Source organism: Ylistrum balloti, unplaced genomic scaffold, assembly GCF_031769215.1.
Source record: "Ylistrum balloti isolate Yb309-2 unplaced genomic scaffold, AGI_CSIRO_Ybal_v1 Utg369622, whole genome shotgun sequence".
Lineage (NCBI taxonomy): Eukaryota > Metazoa > Mollusca > Bivalvia > Pectinida > Pectinidae > Ylistrum > Ylistrum balloti.
The window spans coordinates 815,835-832,009 of record NW_026781892.1 but is presented as its reverse complement, the minus strand read 5'-3'; the positions used below and the strand labels follow the sequence as shown (position 1 = coordinate 832,009).

At 36.2% G+C, this 16,175-nt stretch overlaps 3 protein-coding genes across 3 annotated transcripts; 2 read left to right on the top strand and 1 right to left on the bottom strand.

Annotated features, from left to right (window-relative positions):
• Nucleotides 1-2,251: 2,251 nt before the first annotated feature.
• LOC132550068 (uncharacterized) lies at nt 2,252-6,975 on the bottom strand. The gene is made up of 3 exons (XM_060214081.1): nt 6,882-6,975; nt 3,220-3,364; nt 2,252-2,717 (listed from the first exon to the last, which is right to left on the bottom strand). The coding sequence occupies exons 1-3, from the start codon at nt 6,973-6,975 to the stop codon at nt 2,252-2,254; spliced, it is 705 nt and encodes a 234-aa protein (XP_060070064.1).
• A 4,257-nt stretch (nt 6,976-11,232) lies between these two features.
• Nucleotides 11,233-11,790, top strand: LOC132549836 (uncharacterized). The gene has a single exon (XM_060213812.1). The coding sequence runs from the start codon at nt 11,233-11,235 to the stop codon at nt 11,788-11,790; it is 558 nt and encodes a 185-aa protein (XP_060069795.1).
• A 3,051-nt stretch (nt 11,791-14,841) lies between these two features.
• On the top strand, nt 14,842-15,396 carry LOC132550061 (uncharacterized). The gene has a single exon (XM_060214069.1). It carries the CDS (start codon nt 14,842-14,844, stop codon nt 15,394-15,396), a length of 555 nt encoding a protein of 184 aa, XP_060070052.1.
• Nucleotides 15,397-16,175: the final 779 nt, after the last annotated feature.

Here is a 16,175-nt window from a genome sequence, read left to right as displayed (position 1 = left end):
ATCGAAAAACTATATTGACCCGGATTAACAAGGCAGAGGTAAACGGTGTTTTATACATATTAGGCTTGTCGTTTCAAGCAGATATAAATACAGACATGCATAGATATTAAATTAAATTAATTTTGTGTATTGATTAGATGATTGAGAAGTCAACCCGTTAATATTTTCATTCCTCACAGCCGTCTTCATGCATATTATGACAAAACACAACCAATAACATATATAGAGGCAACAGCTTGCTGGTGACCGTAAGGTCTACACACGTGAGAGAAACAGAACATTCATGCGGTCCTTCTCCCTTTTTACACTTTTTCTGTAGTATCTCCCTAAAGATCACAGGAAACCTAAATACAGTTTACGGATTTTTTCAGACGAGGACCATTTTTTTTGGACCTCTCGTACAAATATTAAGATTTATATTATATAAATGACAAGTGATTTGAATTTCCAAAAAGACGGCGTTTATAGTCTATAATTATACAGATGATGCATTGATAATCAAATGATGTATTGTCCTGTGTTAGGACGTTCCGGACATACCGATTCATCACAGAATGACAGTTCTCCGTGACAGGAGATTACAATGATCGTTTATTTGCAATGATATAAAACCAGGCCTTCATATATAGATAAATTGTGTGATTATACATGTTTTTTTGGGGGGAAATGAAATAAGTTTGTACCTCTTTCACAACCAATGTGAAGTAGTAGTCACGTGCTCACAATAAAAACTGATAAAACGCTTATATTGATAAAATAATCTCAGAAGCTGGTTCACCTGTACGAAAACGTGAAGATGGTCTTGCAGTGTGAGAATGGAGCTTTTATCCTGACTACAGCTGTGCATCACGTGACTGATGTATCAGAGAGGTATTACAGTACGGCTCCGGGCTGCGTATTAGGACGGTGTTGACGAAATATCTTGTTTGACATAGTACCACCTCGAGGTGTGGACTGTCACGTGAACGGACAGTGTGTCCGTGGCCGACTCTAAACTTATATATCTTCATTCATAAGTTTTTCTTTGGACGATATTATTATTGCAAGTCTGTACAGTAACATTCCTGAAGGCAATAAACATTGATTATAAAAGAGAAGATTTTTTCAAAACATTACCACGAGAGAGAGAGTCGACATTATTTTATATTTGGAGAACTTATCCACGCGACACAGATGATAGCATTATATTTCTGAAGAACATAACCACGTGAGACAGATGATAGCATTATATTTCTGAAGAACATAACCACGTGAGACAGATGATAGCATTATATTTCTGAAGAACATAACCACGTGAGACAGTCCATAAAATACATATTTCTGAATATTATTACCACGTGAGATAGCCAAAATATAAAACTCCATATGTCACGTGATATCTTAAAATATCACTTTAGAAACACCATGTCCAATAAGATAAAAAAAAGTTAAGTGAATACAGAGCTATTTTTTTCATTTCGAAGTATTTCTGTCATAAAATCAATATTATACTTAATTTTGTAATCATCTGACTTGTACAAACAAGTACATGTATGACTACAATTTGAATCCGGCATCGTGCTTTGAATTCCTTCTTGTTGTGCTCAGATCTTCCGCTCTGAACCGGATTCCGGACATTAACACAATATAGTAATGAGCAGGATCTAATAGAAAGAACAGCCACAGGTCTGACGTCACATCCGTTTTATTGAAATCAGGCGATATACACACACTCATACAGAACTCACCACAGCTTCTGTCACAAATGATGCGCGACGTTTTGTTGTTTACGACGCCACGACAACGTTAAAAGTTGCATGATATTTTTTTCAAATTAAGATTAACATGTAAGTAAAAAGACGCTGATTTTTCTTGCATGAAAAATTACAAAATCCGGGATTTGTAAAAGTCTAAGATATGTTTAATATTCATACAACTAACCTTCTATATACAATATATACCTTAGCAGTCTGCAGCCGCTTACTCCGAACTTACAAGTTAAAAGAAAGGTAGTTTGCTAGTATGCATTTATCTATGCGGATTAGTTTCATATCTTCATAGAGAGATAACAACGTAATCACTTCGTGTCTCTATTCTTTGTAAGAAAAGACGAAGTTTGTTACTAAAATAGGTCTTTAGATGTCTTTGTAACCGGGACATGCGTAAGCTGCGCATTTTTAAGATCACGTGATAAATAGTTTACTTGTGGCTTTACGACAATCGTCAAAAATGTCCTAAGAGTTTGATAAAATAAGAATTAATTCTGTCATATTTAGCTAGAGAACATACTAGACAAGAACATAAGTCGAAATAAAGGAGGGAGCTGATTCATGGCAACCATTCCTCCTGTCTGAGGTCCTGCTCCACCAGCCATAGTGTTAGCTTCCGAATTTCTTCCAACCGGGGCCGAAGCTGCAGCCTCACCAAAGGACCCCATCAACAATGGTAAAAGTATTGGCAGAAGACCTTCCGACTCCATCTCCCCTCCACCGTTGGCTTGTCCCCTACGTTGTCCCATCGCATTTCCTGGTCCACCCATTTCAAACATACCGTAAGCATCCATGAAGGGGTCGAATGGTCTGGCGTAGGGACTCATTGAACGGCGGTTATATCCATAGTTTTGGGCGTAGCAGTCTGTCCGGTTGTCCGACTTATAGACCACTCTGGCGTTGCATCCATCAGCTACCACGTGGCAACCATCGGGAGCGAAAACAGGAGCCCCAGAATTAATACCGAAACTGAAAGCAAAACGGTCGGAACTAAAATCCATAAAGATCAGAATCTGTGATGTGGACACTTAACACCTATAATCTATTCTTCTTCGCATTAAAACTTCGATATATTTGTGTTTGAATTTAATGTTACAAAAACCTAAACAAAACAAAAACGCTAAAGGCTATGTCTTTAGAAAAGCGATTCATGAAAGGTAGAAACCCAAGAAAGTTTCAAGGTTCGGGTTTTGTTTTATCACCAGCATCAATGTAATATTGTTATATTTTTGAAAACGTGAAAATTTTCCTTTCTTAAGTGTTGTTTTGTAACGTTTAATTTGCAATCCTTCGAGTTTGGCCTTACTAAACATTCAAAGTCGCCTTGCTGTCGAGCGTTCGTCCAAAAAAAAGTCAGGCGAAATCAAACAAACACCTTCAGTTGCCATAACTAGTGTTACTTCCCCTCACCTCCCCCTCCCCTCCCCTCCCCTCCCCCATTGATACATGTAATATAAACAGACTTGCTTACCCACAACAACGCATACCATCAGCTGTACACTCGCATTCGTTACAGTCGGCGGTCGAAAACTTTGACCCTAGTTCAAACGTGATGCTGAACCGACTTCCGTTGCTACCGACAGGAAAGTCACACAAATACCGAGTCCGGCCGAACTCTACAACAGTTACACAAAGGCATTGTCTGAAAAAATTGCATTGTATCAAAGGTGAGAACTATTACAATGTTTAAATCTGCGTCTATAACAGTTTTTTGCAGTTTCTAAGAGGCTTTATTTCAACGACAGAGACTGGACGTCGTGAAAATAGTTTCAATGTGCGTGGTAATATCTAGTCACTGGGAGTTATACTAGTCTGGTGTTTTTTTCTCGAATGAAAAACAGTATTCCTGGTGCAGTTCATGGAACCATGGGAAAGATTAAGTAGCAAAATATGTATTTTCACACTAATGGTAATCACGCACCTGTGGCACTGGCTTTAAAAGTAACAAATCTGTTTGTAGCTAAAATAAGTTAGTTCACGCTCAGCTGAATGATAATCATTCATTGATCACTGATGGTCATCAGAAAAGTTACGCGTGTCTAACAGCCATGTGAAATATTACAAATGCTCGCTTCTTTAGGATTTGACGCGAATAAACTTTCAAATAGTCTTTTCTGATGACTAGAGGACATCCGTTTCCTTTAATCATTATTAGAAAATGGGTTCCAGAGAAGAAGATTTCAATAGCGCTCATTTGTATGTAAAGGAAAGGTCTATAGAAGCTAAAAAGTAATGAAAATATTAGAAAGTCCAGATGAGTTTTATCAAACTTCAACAAACTTTTCGGCTCGCAAATTTCCTTTGACCCCCAACCCTACCGGGAAAATGGATACGTTTAAGATCTGTGTTAAGTTTACTAAAGCAAATGATTAACATTGTAAGTTTAATGGCTTATCTTTTGTATCTGCTTATAACTTAATTGTGCATATTTTTAAATGATTGATTCTATAATCACCCTGTGATTTAATAATGTCCTGTTTCAATTTTGATGCTTGTGTGACTTTTATTATCGAAGATAACAGGTAATCTACATTTCATCTGTCTTCTAATGAATATTCATGAGTTCAGCTTGGTGCAGACAACCAATAATGTATATGGACGTATTAAGGACAAATCTGTAATAACACTTTTTTCAGTCTCATTGATGATAATTTTATTACCAGTGTAATAAAAATCCCATCCTTACATGACACCATTATGAATACATTTAACCGAAAATTCCCGCTAAACCCTGGGATTTCCTGGCTTGTGTTTGACAGGTCCTGACGTCACTCCAGACATGTAATTAGCGGTCAATACATGGTTATAACAATAGTATTGCTAAGAATTCTCAATCTGTCAACGCCCAAGACGGTTTCCATACCACACTTGGATTCGGAAGTAACTTTGAAGTATTTTCTTAACCACATTTTGTGTGTTATGATTAATTAGGTGTGAATTTTATCTCAAATATCGCGTGTTTTTATGAATATGCATATCATTAAAAATTTAATTAGGAAAATACAACTCAAGGAACGTTTCGAGAATGGTGGAGTTTATGTTATACAGTACACAGCTTCCCAACTTATACATTTACAGTGATATTGTGTTAACTTGTAACTGGTTTATATCTGGTGCTGTGTTTTGATTTCTTAAAGAGTCAGACCCACTCCTTGACCGACATTAATTTATATCCCAAAAAAAATCACGATTTTCTATTTTTCTGTTCTGACTAACCCTGTAATACTGCATTTTAAAAGTAAATCGCTACCAATCTAACGTAATAAATAGTTTTAAAAAAGAATTCGAAACGACTCAGCGCTAATTCATAATTATGCGGGAAGCCATGCCCTCTGACGCATGCGCAAAGAACTGTAAATAAATCTGCCGTCTTCCAACATGGCAGAAAGCGTGCGAGGGAAGCGGGGAAGAAAATGTGTTTTGACGGACTCTGAAGCATTCGTATCGCTCTCTGTTTGGCTCTCTCGTGTAGTATACATCATTTTCCATACAAGATATATAGTTCGTTAGTATTTTTTGCATTTATCATAGCTAAGCATTGAAAGATGTGATCAATACATACGTTAGATGATTCCATACAGAATATATAGAGTATTTTTTGCATTTATCGGTAAAATCTCTTTACAAGCGGTGTCACATGGACGTACTACTCACCTCTTCCTCCATTTTAGTTTTGGTTCTAACCGCGTCTGAACGTATCACGTGACTTTTCCTCATCAATATTCATATCCTAGTGTTGATTAATGAGACTAATTCCGGCACCGATATCTCCGGTACCCTTTGAATTTCATGTTCGAAACTTTATATAAGTCTTTATTTATATATTATGTATTAGTATACAACAACATTTCCAGTCAATAAAATATGAAAAAATATCTATAACGGAGTGGGTCTGGCTCTTTAAAGTTACTAAATAGTTATATTCATTTCATAACTATTAAAAAGCATTATAACATTAAAATATCCGTTAAAAATTGTGTTCTTTCTGTTAATTATTTTAAAAAATTTTAAAGTTTGCATAACCATTTTATTAACAGCGTCAAAAAATTACAATAAAATAGGAGCGACCCAACACGAAGTCGGAGAGTGTAAACAATGTCTTTACGCATGCAATTTTAGATTCAGATTAATTTAAATTCTTTTATTGCAATCTGTCACGCGTACAATGTGAAACAAGAGGTAATTTTACAAAGTAAAAATTGAAACATGTCATGCAAATCAAGTTTTGACTAATTACATAATTATACATAGTAAAAAAATCAGATGAAAACGGCGGGTTGAAACGAGGCTCCGTAAGGCCACGTGATGATCTCTGCTAATCCCGATCAAAACAGCGATGGGAGGTAGACATAACAGCGAGTGTCGACTAGCGTTAGTTTGAAGCTGATAATCTTTTTCAACTTCTTTCAGAGAGTGTTTAATTTTGTGAAGAGTCTAATTTTAAGTATTAAAACGCTTGCCCGAAATCAACCGTTTAAACGATTTTGACTAAATACCATTCATCAATCATGCTGCTAATTCAGTACACGTATTAGAAATGTATATATTTTAGTCAAGTGTATGTGTGTGTATTTTAAAAAAAATTGCTTAATCACACGAACCCGTGCTACGTTTTCCTTTCATTTCCGGCAATACTTTTGTTATACAATATGATCGTACACTACTTGGCATCAGTGTGTTTTTATTTTATACAGAAACATATTGAATACCTATTATTCCTGTTACTGAGAACAATGTTATTGCTTATAACGGTATAATTTATTTGTTTAGTATCCCATGAGTTTTCAGTTAACTTATCTTAATGTATTCTTATTAAATACTGTATAGTTTGTAATTTCCTCGGGTCAAAATTTTCGCGATTTTCTTTTAAAATGATTGAATTGTATTTGAACGAATTAAAATTCCATGATCTGAATTTAAAATGACATTTAATACATATGTGTCTCATTACTTCACGGATTTGATTTTCGCTATCATGTTTATATACCGCGAAATAGCGAAAATATAATCCCCGCGAAAATAACCTGTTTTACAGTAACAATTGGAATATTTTAAACAGTTATATCAAATTATCAAAATCGAGCAAAAAAATTGTTATTAAATTGTACGTGAATTAACATAGCTTTAACCAACCTGTTATTTGACGGCGTCCCGGCCTGTATTTACAAGCACACAGTCCCAAGCTTATCAAGGTCGTGAGAACCAAGCAGAATAGTAGGGTCTTCATGGTTTTGTTGAGGATGGCCGATTCTACACTACTAGATGGACTTGGAAATCAGCCCTATCACCGTGACGTCCGGGTGTTAGAGCAGTCCGACCAACTCTGCCTTCGGTGGCTGTGACGTTCGAATGTGAAGCTGAAGTGAACACACAAGGCGGATACATAGGTCGCTTGTCACGTCATTTAAAAGACTCCGGCCACCGAAAATGACAAATGGAGTTCGACGGCATATCCATTCAACCTCTGCACTGTAACATATGGATGTTCTGCATCAAAGATGACACAGATTGATAGGCGTTTTGTCAAATATGTCCGAGAATACCTTCCAACTGGTGCTAATTTGACAACTGTAACATATTTACAGTGTTAATGCTGTCTAAATGATGTCTTAAGGTTGAAATGACCGGACCGTTTGATAAACCTGATATACGTATCTATTAACACCAATAATGTACATTATAACTTGCCAGCATCAAAGGACGACTGCTTCTTCAACAGCTTACGACCAGATGAAGTGGATATTCAGACACCGTTACATGTCAAATAAAAGGTGACGATGACCTTAACAGGTGCAAGGGAAAGGGCATTATCAGACAATCTGTCTCGGCCATCTTGGTTTTCGGTATCGGGTGCACATCTCCTACTTCAAAGAGAAATAACATTTCTATATGTGTAAACAAATGAAATTCAACAGGCGATGATAAAGGGACAGTAAGATTTAATTCTCTTTTGAATTAAAAGACGTGTATTTCCTTAAAGGGAATTGTTTCGCTGAGAAATAAATGAGAAATTTCAAGCAGATAAAAAAGTAGAAAACCTACATGTAAAAAGTTATGTCAGCGATAAGATGGGACTTCACAAGATTGCACAAATATTTGTGACCCGCCTGGAGCGGTGGCGAACAAAACCGGTCACGCAAAACGCGCAGGTTTCATAGAATAGGGAGTTAGTATAGTTAGCCATTGACCGCCCGTGATCTTGTAAATCAAAGTCTACCAAAATAATTGTCACATTTGTAAGCTGTACTGTTTAAACAGATTTTACATGGCATCGCGTGGTAATATGACACACATAAGTTTGCAATTTGTATGAAATTATCAGAAAGGAATAATACAATAACAGTGTTTGCCTTATGATTGACCGAGAGGAAATGGTGACGACTGAATTGAATACGTTTTAAATACGTAAACTGAAGAAGGTTTCGGTTATATCCTAACATGACATATGTACTTTATAGACAAAACCTCACAAACCGGTCTTTAGCCTAAACCACTACTGACAGTACAAAATGCGGCACTCATCATTTACAAAAGAGTGCCTCGTTTTGAAATCCATCCTCTGCAATAATTAGGGGGATTTCCCCGTTTATTTTCAATGGTGACACTGAAATAGCCTCAAAGTATATTTAGGAGTGTAAAAATTATGTCAGTATAGTTTCTAAAATTTTGTTTTCGTCTTAATGTCCTGTTACAGTTGGACTAGGAATAGTGTGTTGGCTGAGGGGTGAAATTACCCGATATTATGCCTTGGTTAGAGTGATGAGTGTTGATTAGCGGTGATAAGTTATAATTAATCAGTATGCTAACCTAATTACAAAATATGTATATACTTCATTCTAACCTTGTTCAAATGTTCAGGAAATTTACACACACTGTTCATACCGTGTAAAATAATCACGGTCACATCATTATTCTCCATTGGGCATATGGACCGGTTATACACTAATTACAAATAACTTATATGTATCTGTATTATCATATCGGATAATATGACAATTACACACAGGAAATACTGCATGACTTTGTGATTTGTTATAAGTTCGGAATATTTACATGTAATATGATTTTTCACACACATGACATATTGAACTGTAATAAGATTATTACACATCCGGCATATTTACATGTAATATAGATCATTAAACATCGTTCGTATGGACCATTGCTTTAATTATCATACACTGGGCAGATTTGTTTGTTATACTTATATCACAGACCTGATATATAACACTATTACAAGCCCGGCATGCATGTTATAAGATAGATAGATATTGTTCTTTTAATTATCAAACACCGAGCATATCTACCGCTCATACATATATAATTATTACCTAGCGGACATGTTAAACTATGATGTGAACACTGCACACGAAGCTTTTGACGTTACACACGCTGCACAAAAAGTCAACCAACCGTGATATAACTGCTGCTGTTGAGTAATTCATGTAGTAAATGTAACACATCAATATATCTTTTTTGAACGAATCTTATTTAATTTGTTAGCCCACAATTGTTTAGGTTAGTCCCAAATTAGCCTTGTTTACAGGCAGAAACATAACAAGTCAACGGAACAAATGATGTCTGTGTACACCTGCACGTTGCATACTTTTTGTGTACCTAATGTTTGAGGTAGGTCAGGGCACGTCAGAATAGTGTTAGATGTGGTTTACCACCTGACAGATGTACGCTGAGTGACCTCTGACCCCGTTAACAGTCATAAGAAGGAGAGATGTGATTTACGTACCAATCCTATCTACTGGACATGACTATTTTACTGATGTAGAGTCCGGAGACACACAATCCAAATCTACTAGACATGACCTATATAATGATGTAGAGTCCGGAGTTATACCTCCCAAATCTACCGGACATGACCTCTATAATAAACCCACCGGAAATGACCTCTTTAATGATGTAGAGTCCGGAGTCATACCTCTCAAATCTACCGGACATGACCTCTTTAATGATGTAGAGTCCGAAGTCATACCTCTCAAATCTCCCAGACATTACCTATATAATGATGCATAGTCCGGAGTCACACAATCCAAATCTACCGGACATGACCTCTATAATAAATCTACCGGAAATGACCTCTTTAATTATGTAGAGACCGGAGTCATACCTGTCAAATCTACCGGACATGACCTCTATAATAAATCTACCGGAAATGACCTCTTTAATGATGTAGAGTCCGGAGTCATACTTCTCAAATCTACCGGACATGGCCTCTATAATAAATCTACCGGAAATGACCTCTGTAATAAATATGGCCTCTTTACCGATAGAGAAGATGTTGATTTGAGGTTACCATTAAGAATATTAAGTATCCAGCGTTTGTTTTTCTTTACATTACAACCATTTAAACTGCCCCAAAGTGTTATTTTCACACGCAAAAATGTACATAGCTTAGTAATATATCTCACGTGAATGTTTTTATTGGTGTGCCCTGGCAGCCAAACTTTGGGCGGTAACCTCTTGGTGACTAAGCCTTAACCATTCTCACCACACAAGAAATAAGCCTAAGGGATAAAACTGGTATTCGTTTACTTTTTATTGCCTACTGCAGAAAAATGTTATAAAACAGCACTTGTTTTTTAAGCTTTGTCAGGTCTGATGATCATGTTTATCAGACATTGTAAGGAAACAGATCTCTTTAATGTGGACAAGTTTACACCTTATAATAGTTCGTAAGAGAGGTGGTGGAAGAATTCATAAATATATTTCGATATGAAGGTGATATGTATGTGATTTATTAAAAACCTACCTGCTAACATGACGCCTTTAGGTAAGCACGCAGTGAAAAACTCTGTTTACTCTCGCGACAGGAAGGTTTATGTCAAATCATTCGTGTCCGAATCATTCAATGGGTTAACGTCAATCAGGAATTTATTTCGTCACGACAACTGTTTACACAACACTATGATATACTGATAAATGGGGTTTCCAATTGAAATTAAACTTCCCTTATCTCGGGTATTCCCCGACCTGTAAGAGTAAAAGAAAGGCTGATAGTTCATGCTACTGCCCACGAGTGATTTATTACTGGAGATTCAGCTATGTCATATATCTTGACCGTGCTTTTTTGTCTTAAAGAAGACGGAGGTACTTGTGAATTGCCATACCTTGTCTGCTCCTAGGTAGATTTCGGAAGGTGTCTACACAATCTCAGTCAGACATTGCTGTTTTACTTTCTGCTGGGTATTAGTTTTAATATACTTGATACGGGTTTAAAAATCACTTGGTGAAAAGCCGTGTCATATTACTATGTGTGTGAATGTAAAAGTTAGTGAAATATCTGTGATGACCTGGATTCAGTTCTGATGTAAATTGAGGTGATAGTGACACTGCTGTTGAACAAGTCACGGAAGTCTTTTGTCCCGGGGAATGGTGAGACAGAACCGAGACAGAGAGAGAGAGAGATCGGCGGCATTCCTGTGTTTAAGTTTGTTGTCTATAACAGCTGAATTTCCGTGTTGACATGACAATGGCGTTTTGTACCACTTATCACAGTATACTCGATCATAACCTGAAAAATATTTATTCCGGAAGTATTGATGGACGAATTTTACGATCACCATCTAAGCTTCCGGTAATACAACCACAAAGGCACGCATGCTCAGCAGCGTCTCGAAGAAGGAACCAAGACATGGAATATAACCACGAATACCAAGTTTACATGCCAAGGGCACCAGCATTTGATGTTATGTCGAAAGAAAGCATCGCCAAGATGGTTGACCGGATGCACAGACCCAAAACGAGTCATGATTTTACCGACGATACGAAATCGGAGCACGCGACCTCCGGGTTAAGTTTGAACCGGTCTATGACATCACTTTCAGCAACAGAAATAAAAAATTGTAGTGAAAGACTGGCCAATCAACAGACGGTCTCAACAGAAGTGCGGAGATGCTTAACCGGGTGTATCAGGACTAGATCAGCAACACCGGATATAAGGTCATCCTGTCCGCGCATGACCAAATCCATCAGTCAGCGGTACTATCCACGAGCCTACAAACACTGGTATGCGAGCAACTCGACGTGACTTGTTTAAATATTAGGATAGAGTTTCTATTTAATGAATATTTATCTTTGCACTTTTATAGATTTCTATTCGTAGTATGGAATTCTACAAAATATCCACCTTTAATTTTATGTTAACAAAAACGGAAAAAAACGATAATGCAAATTTAAATATAAACATGCACAATTAAATTTGTTATAATGACATACCACTTAAATTCACTTATAGAGGTATGCAATTTAAATTTGCTTGCAATAGTATACAATTTATTTAAAGTTGGATATGTAAACAATCTACATTTACAGTGGCGTGTCACGTGTTTGTTTTTTTTTTATTTTATTTTACTAAATAGTCTGTGTATTTCTTACCTTTTTCAATGAATTTTCCTGACTTCATTCACGGATAATTTTTTATGCAATTTTGTACACTTATGAGGAATCGCTTCCTGTTTCATCTGATTCAATTTCCATTTTTTTCTGCTGTGTAGTACCACGAAAGTTATCATTTCTTTGCAGCGTGCGATTTTCGGGACGTCAATTTGACGTCATTTTTGTAAGGAATATAGGTAAATAGCGTCACACAAAAATTAGCAGTGGAGGTCATTTCGTATCATTCCTGAAATAAACAACGGAAAACTAAACGAGTATTAAGAGAAGAAACTATGGCTATTGTTGTTTAAAAAATGGCAAAAATTGTCAAAATCAATCCCTAAACGTTGTCAAGAGAATTCATGGAAAGAAATTAGAAATGTAAAAGATATAACGTAAGGTAAATAAACGTGAAAGACTTATGTCACGTCACTGTAGCTGTAAGGATATTTTAGTCTTAGCTGAGTTATGGTGTAGGAGTACAAACATTGCATTTGCCTTGTAGCTATAGATTTTTTTAATGATCATTATTCGGTTGTTGGGATATCACAATATCCTAACACTTGTTGTTGTAGATTTTATATAAATTTCATTTAGTTGTAGAAATGAAGTATATTTAAATCTTAAATGAAGGTTTCTGGAATTTTAACATAAACGTAAATGAATGACATAGTAGAAGTACACATGTGTAAACCCCAGGGGTACAGGTACACAGTTAGGATAGGAAAGAGAAATTGTATGCATCTTAAAATTACATCTTGTATCAATTAATAGAAAACATAATTTCAATAGATTGAGACATAAATATCTGCTAACGACATTAATCATATGGAAAGGGAGACACTAAAGTGTAATTTTGAACAGGGAGGCACTACACTGTTTAAACAGGGAGACACTATACTGTAATTTTAAACAGGAAGACACTACACTGTTTAAACAGGGAGACACTATACTGTAATTTTAAACAGGGAGACACTATACTGTAATTTTAAACAGGGAGACACTATACTGTGAACAGGGAGACACTACACTGTAGTTTTAAACAGGGAGACACTATACTGTAATTTTAAACAGGGAGACACTATACTGTAATTTTGAACAGGGAGACAGTATACTGTAATTTCAAACAGGGAGACCCATTGTGCTGTATATTTGAAATATTGTTTGGTCTATGATTGTCTATCATTATCATGCTTTTTTTGTCAGGGTGAAAAGTGGAGCATTTAAAAAGTGTGAAATTTGAATTTTCATAGAGACAACTTTGCGTCTAGATAGTAGAGTTTTCTGAAAAAAAAACTCACTCGAAGTGATTTGTATAATGTCGAGACCCTAACAAACATACATGAATTTTTATGTTAAATTGCATATTATAAGTTTACTATCAGATTCTAGAATGACACATATAATGTATGTGAAATTTGCCTAGCTAGTACCAATGTAAAAATGAATCGGGTTTTTTTATTTTTCCGTTGGTTGTGTTTGAATTTGTGGGTCACGCCAATGGGCGGCTATTATATAGGAAGAAATGAAAGGACATTAAGTACAGGCGTAACAATGGTCCAACAGAGAAAATGGACATTTTTTACTATTCAAGAAACGGGACCAAGAAGACCTAAAATTTAACGCTGATAAAGGTAAATTATTTTCTACTACCAAATCTACTAAATCTATCACGGCTTACCCACTTCAAGCTGACAAATATTTATCGATTGCGTCTTTACACATAAGCTTCAGTTCCAGGGCCGACAAATTGGAAGGTTTTTTTGTCGTTTGGTATATCAAAGAGATTGTCAAATGATTGTAAGCAAACATTTGTCAAAGATATAAATATAAACGGGACAAAATCCTTGAGTGAAATCGTGTACTAAAAGTGACCGGCAAGGAAAAATCATCCCTTTGTTAACCTCTCTACATTTACGTCTTCGTTAAAATGTCTCTTTCCGAATTGTTTCAAAAAAGTGAAACTAGATTCTGACGAAAAGCATGAAAGCTGGATTGTTTGTGATAGGTTAGTTACACTTTGGCGCTTAACATCAATTAGTTTTAGTTCTCTTTAGCAACAAAATACTTAAATCAAACATGTCGCGTCGAAAAAGTAGATCAATAAAAACCAATCAGGTATTTATTTCTTTTCGTGCGACAACTGTTTACACAGTTCTGCCTATACTGATAAAAGAGTTTTCCAATGAATTTAATCTCCTGTTATCTGAAACATTTCCCAACTTAAAATAATAATAAAAAAAATTATCTTATGAAACACATGCGTATTTGTTCGTTTTTATTTGTCAAGGTTTGAAAATGCTGTGTATTTCTTTAACGTTTTTGGTGCAAAGTGTTTTTCATTCGATTATTTCATTCAGCCGGTGATACTCAATCTAAATGGAACGCCGCTGGTTTGGTCCTATCACTACATGTTTGTAGATTGTGCGATTGCACCAAATCTCACATGCACTGCTTCTAAGTAGAGGTAAAACGGACTGTCTCGTCTTCACGAATTGACCCAAGTCATGCCTTTGTTGTGAGCTGCGAAGTTTTGTAAAAAAAAAAATATCATCATTTCCCAAGTTCGCATGAACACGGCATCGTGAAACCTCTCCGGGATCAATCAGGTTGCACGACTGTATAGTTTGGAGGTGACCCATACACCATCCTCTACCATTCATTGACCGGACACTACCAGTTTATCTGTACCATTTAAAAGAGGATGGCATTTAGTACGACATATCATCACATCATTAACCATGATCTGAAGAATATCTACGCCGGAAACAGTGGTTCCCGAATGCAACGACCACAAGCTAAACTTCCGGTCATACCTCAACATAGATACAAACATCGAACTGATCCCCAAACATTAGTGGGATTTGAATACAACTTGGAGTATCGTGTGTACGTGCCAAGGGCACCAGCGTTTGATATTTTGTCGAAAAAGTATATCAACAAGATGGTTAACCGGATGAGCAAACCTACTAAAAGAAAAAGCCTCGCCGACGATGCTTTGCCGAGACACCTCGCCCCCGAGTTTACTTTGAATAGGTCCGTGACATCATTTTCATCAGCTGACATCAAAAGGTGTAGTGAAAGACTGGCCAATCAACAAACGGTTGCAACGGAAGTGCGGAACTGTTTAACTAAATGTACAAAGTCTAAATCAGAACCACCGGATATGAAGTTATCCTGTCCGCGCATGACCATGTCGATCAGTCAACGATACTACCCTCGAGCGTACAAGAACTGGAATCCTAGTCAACAGGTGTAACATTTCACTAATTCCCGAGTTTGACAATTATTGCTAATTATATAGTTAAACAATTCTACTTTGTTGACTACTGTGGACAAACGAACAAAGATGATATTATCGGAAATAATTTCTTTCTCGTAAAAATATGGAAGTCAATGAATGATGTCCGATATAGCTGTTTGATTGTTTTCTGTATCGTTGTCTGAATGCATGTCATTTATAGCTGACACAGCTCGAGTTATAGTTACAACAGACGCTGATGCAACTCTTAATGTAATAACGACGCTTAATGTAATAATCATTACAATAAGCGTTGCAACGGCTTTACATTAAGAGTTGCGTCAGACTCACTGACCATTGAAAAAATAAAAATACAATAAAAAGAGATAATTCGGGGGAGTTTTTAGTATTATGACGATTGAAATGTATGAAAAGTAAACTTTGGTCAATCTGTGTAACTCATTATTACCAAATGAGAGCGGATTTTTATACTAGTATCAATTGTTAACTATATATAGTACAATGATTCCAGTCATACTAATAGACATTGAATAGAATTAGATTATGACGGGGTATCACAAAACGTCTCTTAAAACTCTTTGTAATAAGGTTTTGTCAGTTTTTGTCGTTATAGAAACTCGTAATATACAGGCCCTAAAATATAGACAATGTGGGTTGGACATTAAGGACTGATGATATTTAAAAATAGAAAAAGAAATAAGAAAATTTATACTTACGTACACCCTGATGGAAAATGTTTTGTTAGTAGCATTAAAAAGAAATGTTGAAGGTTAGCG

What these genes read in the sequence shown, in the direction of transcription:
- LOC132550068 (XM_060214081.1), bottom strand. Translation starts at nt 6,975, where the DNA reads ATGAAGACCCTACTATTCTGCTTGGTTCTCACGACCTTGATAAGCTTG. An exon ending in GGGACGCCGTCAAATAACAG is followed by an intron (nt 3,365 to 6,881) that starts GTTGGTTAAAGC and finishes TAACTGTTGTAG; the next exon opens with AGTTCGGCCGGACTCGGTAT. An exon ending in GATGGTATGCGTTGTTGTGG is followed by an intron (nt 2,718 to 3,219) that starts GTAAGCAAGTCT and finishes TTTTGCTTTCAG; the next exon opens with TTTCGGTATTAATTCTGGGG.
- LOC132549836 (XM_060213812.1), top strand. Translation starts at nt 11,233, where the DNA reads ATGGCGTTTTGTACCACTTATCACAGTATACTCGATCATAACCTGAAA.
- LOC132550061 (XM_060214069.1), top strand. Translation starts at nt 14,842, where the DNA reads ATGGCATTTAGTACGACATATCATCACATCATTAACCATGATCTGAAG.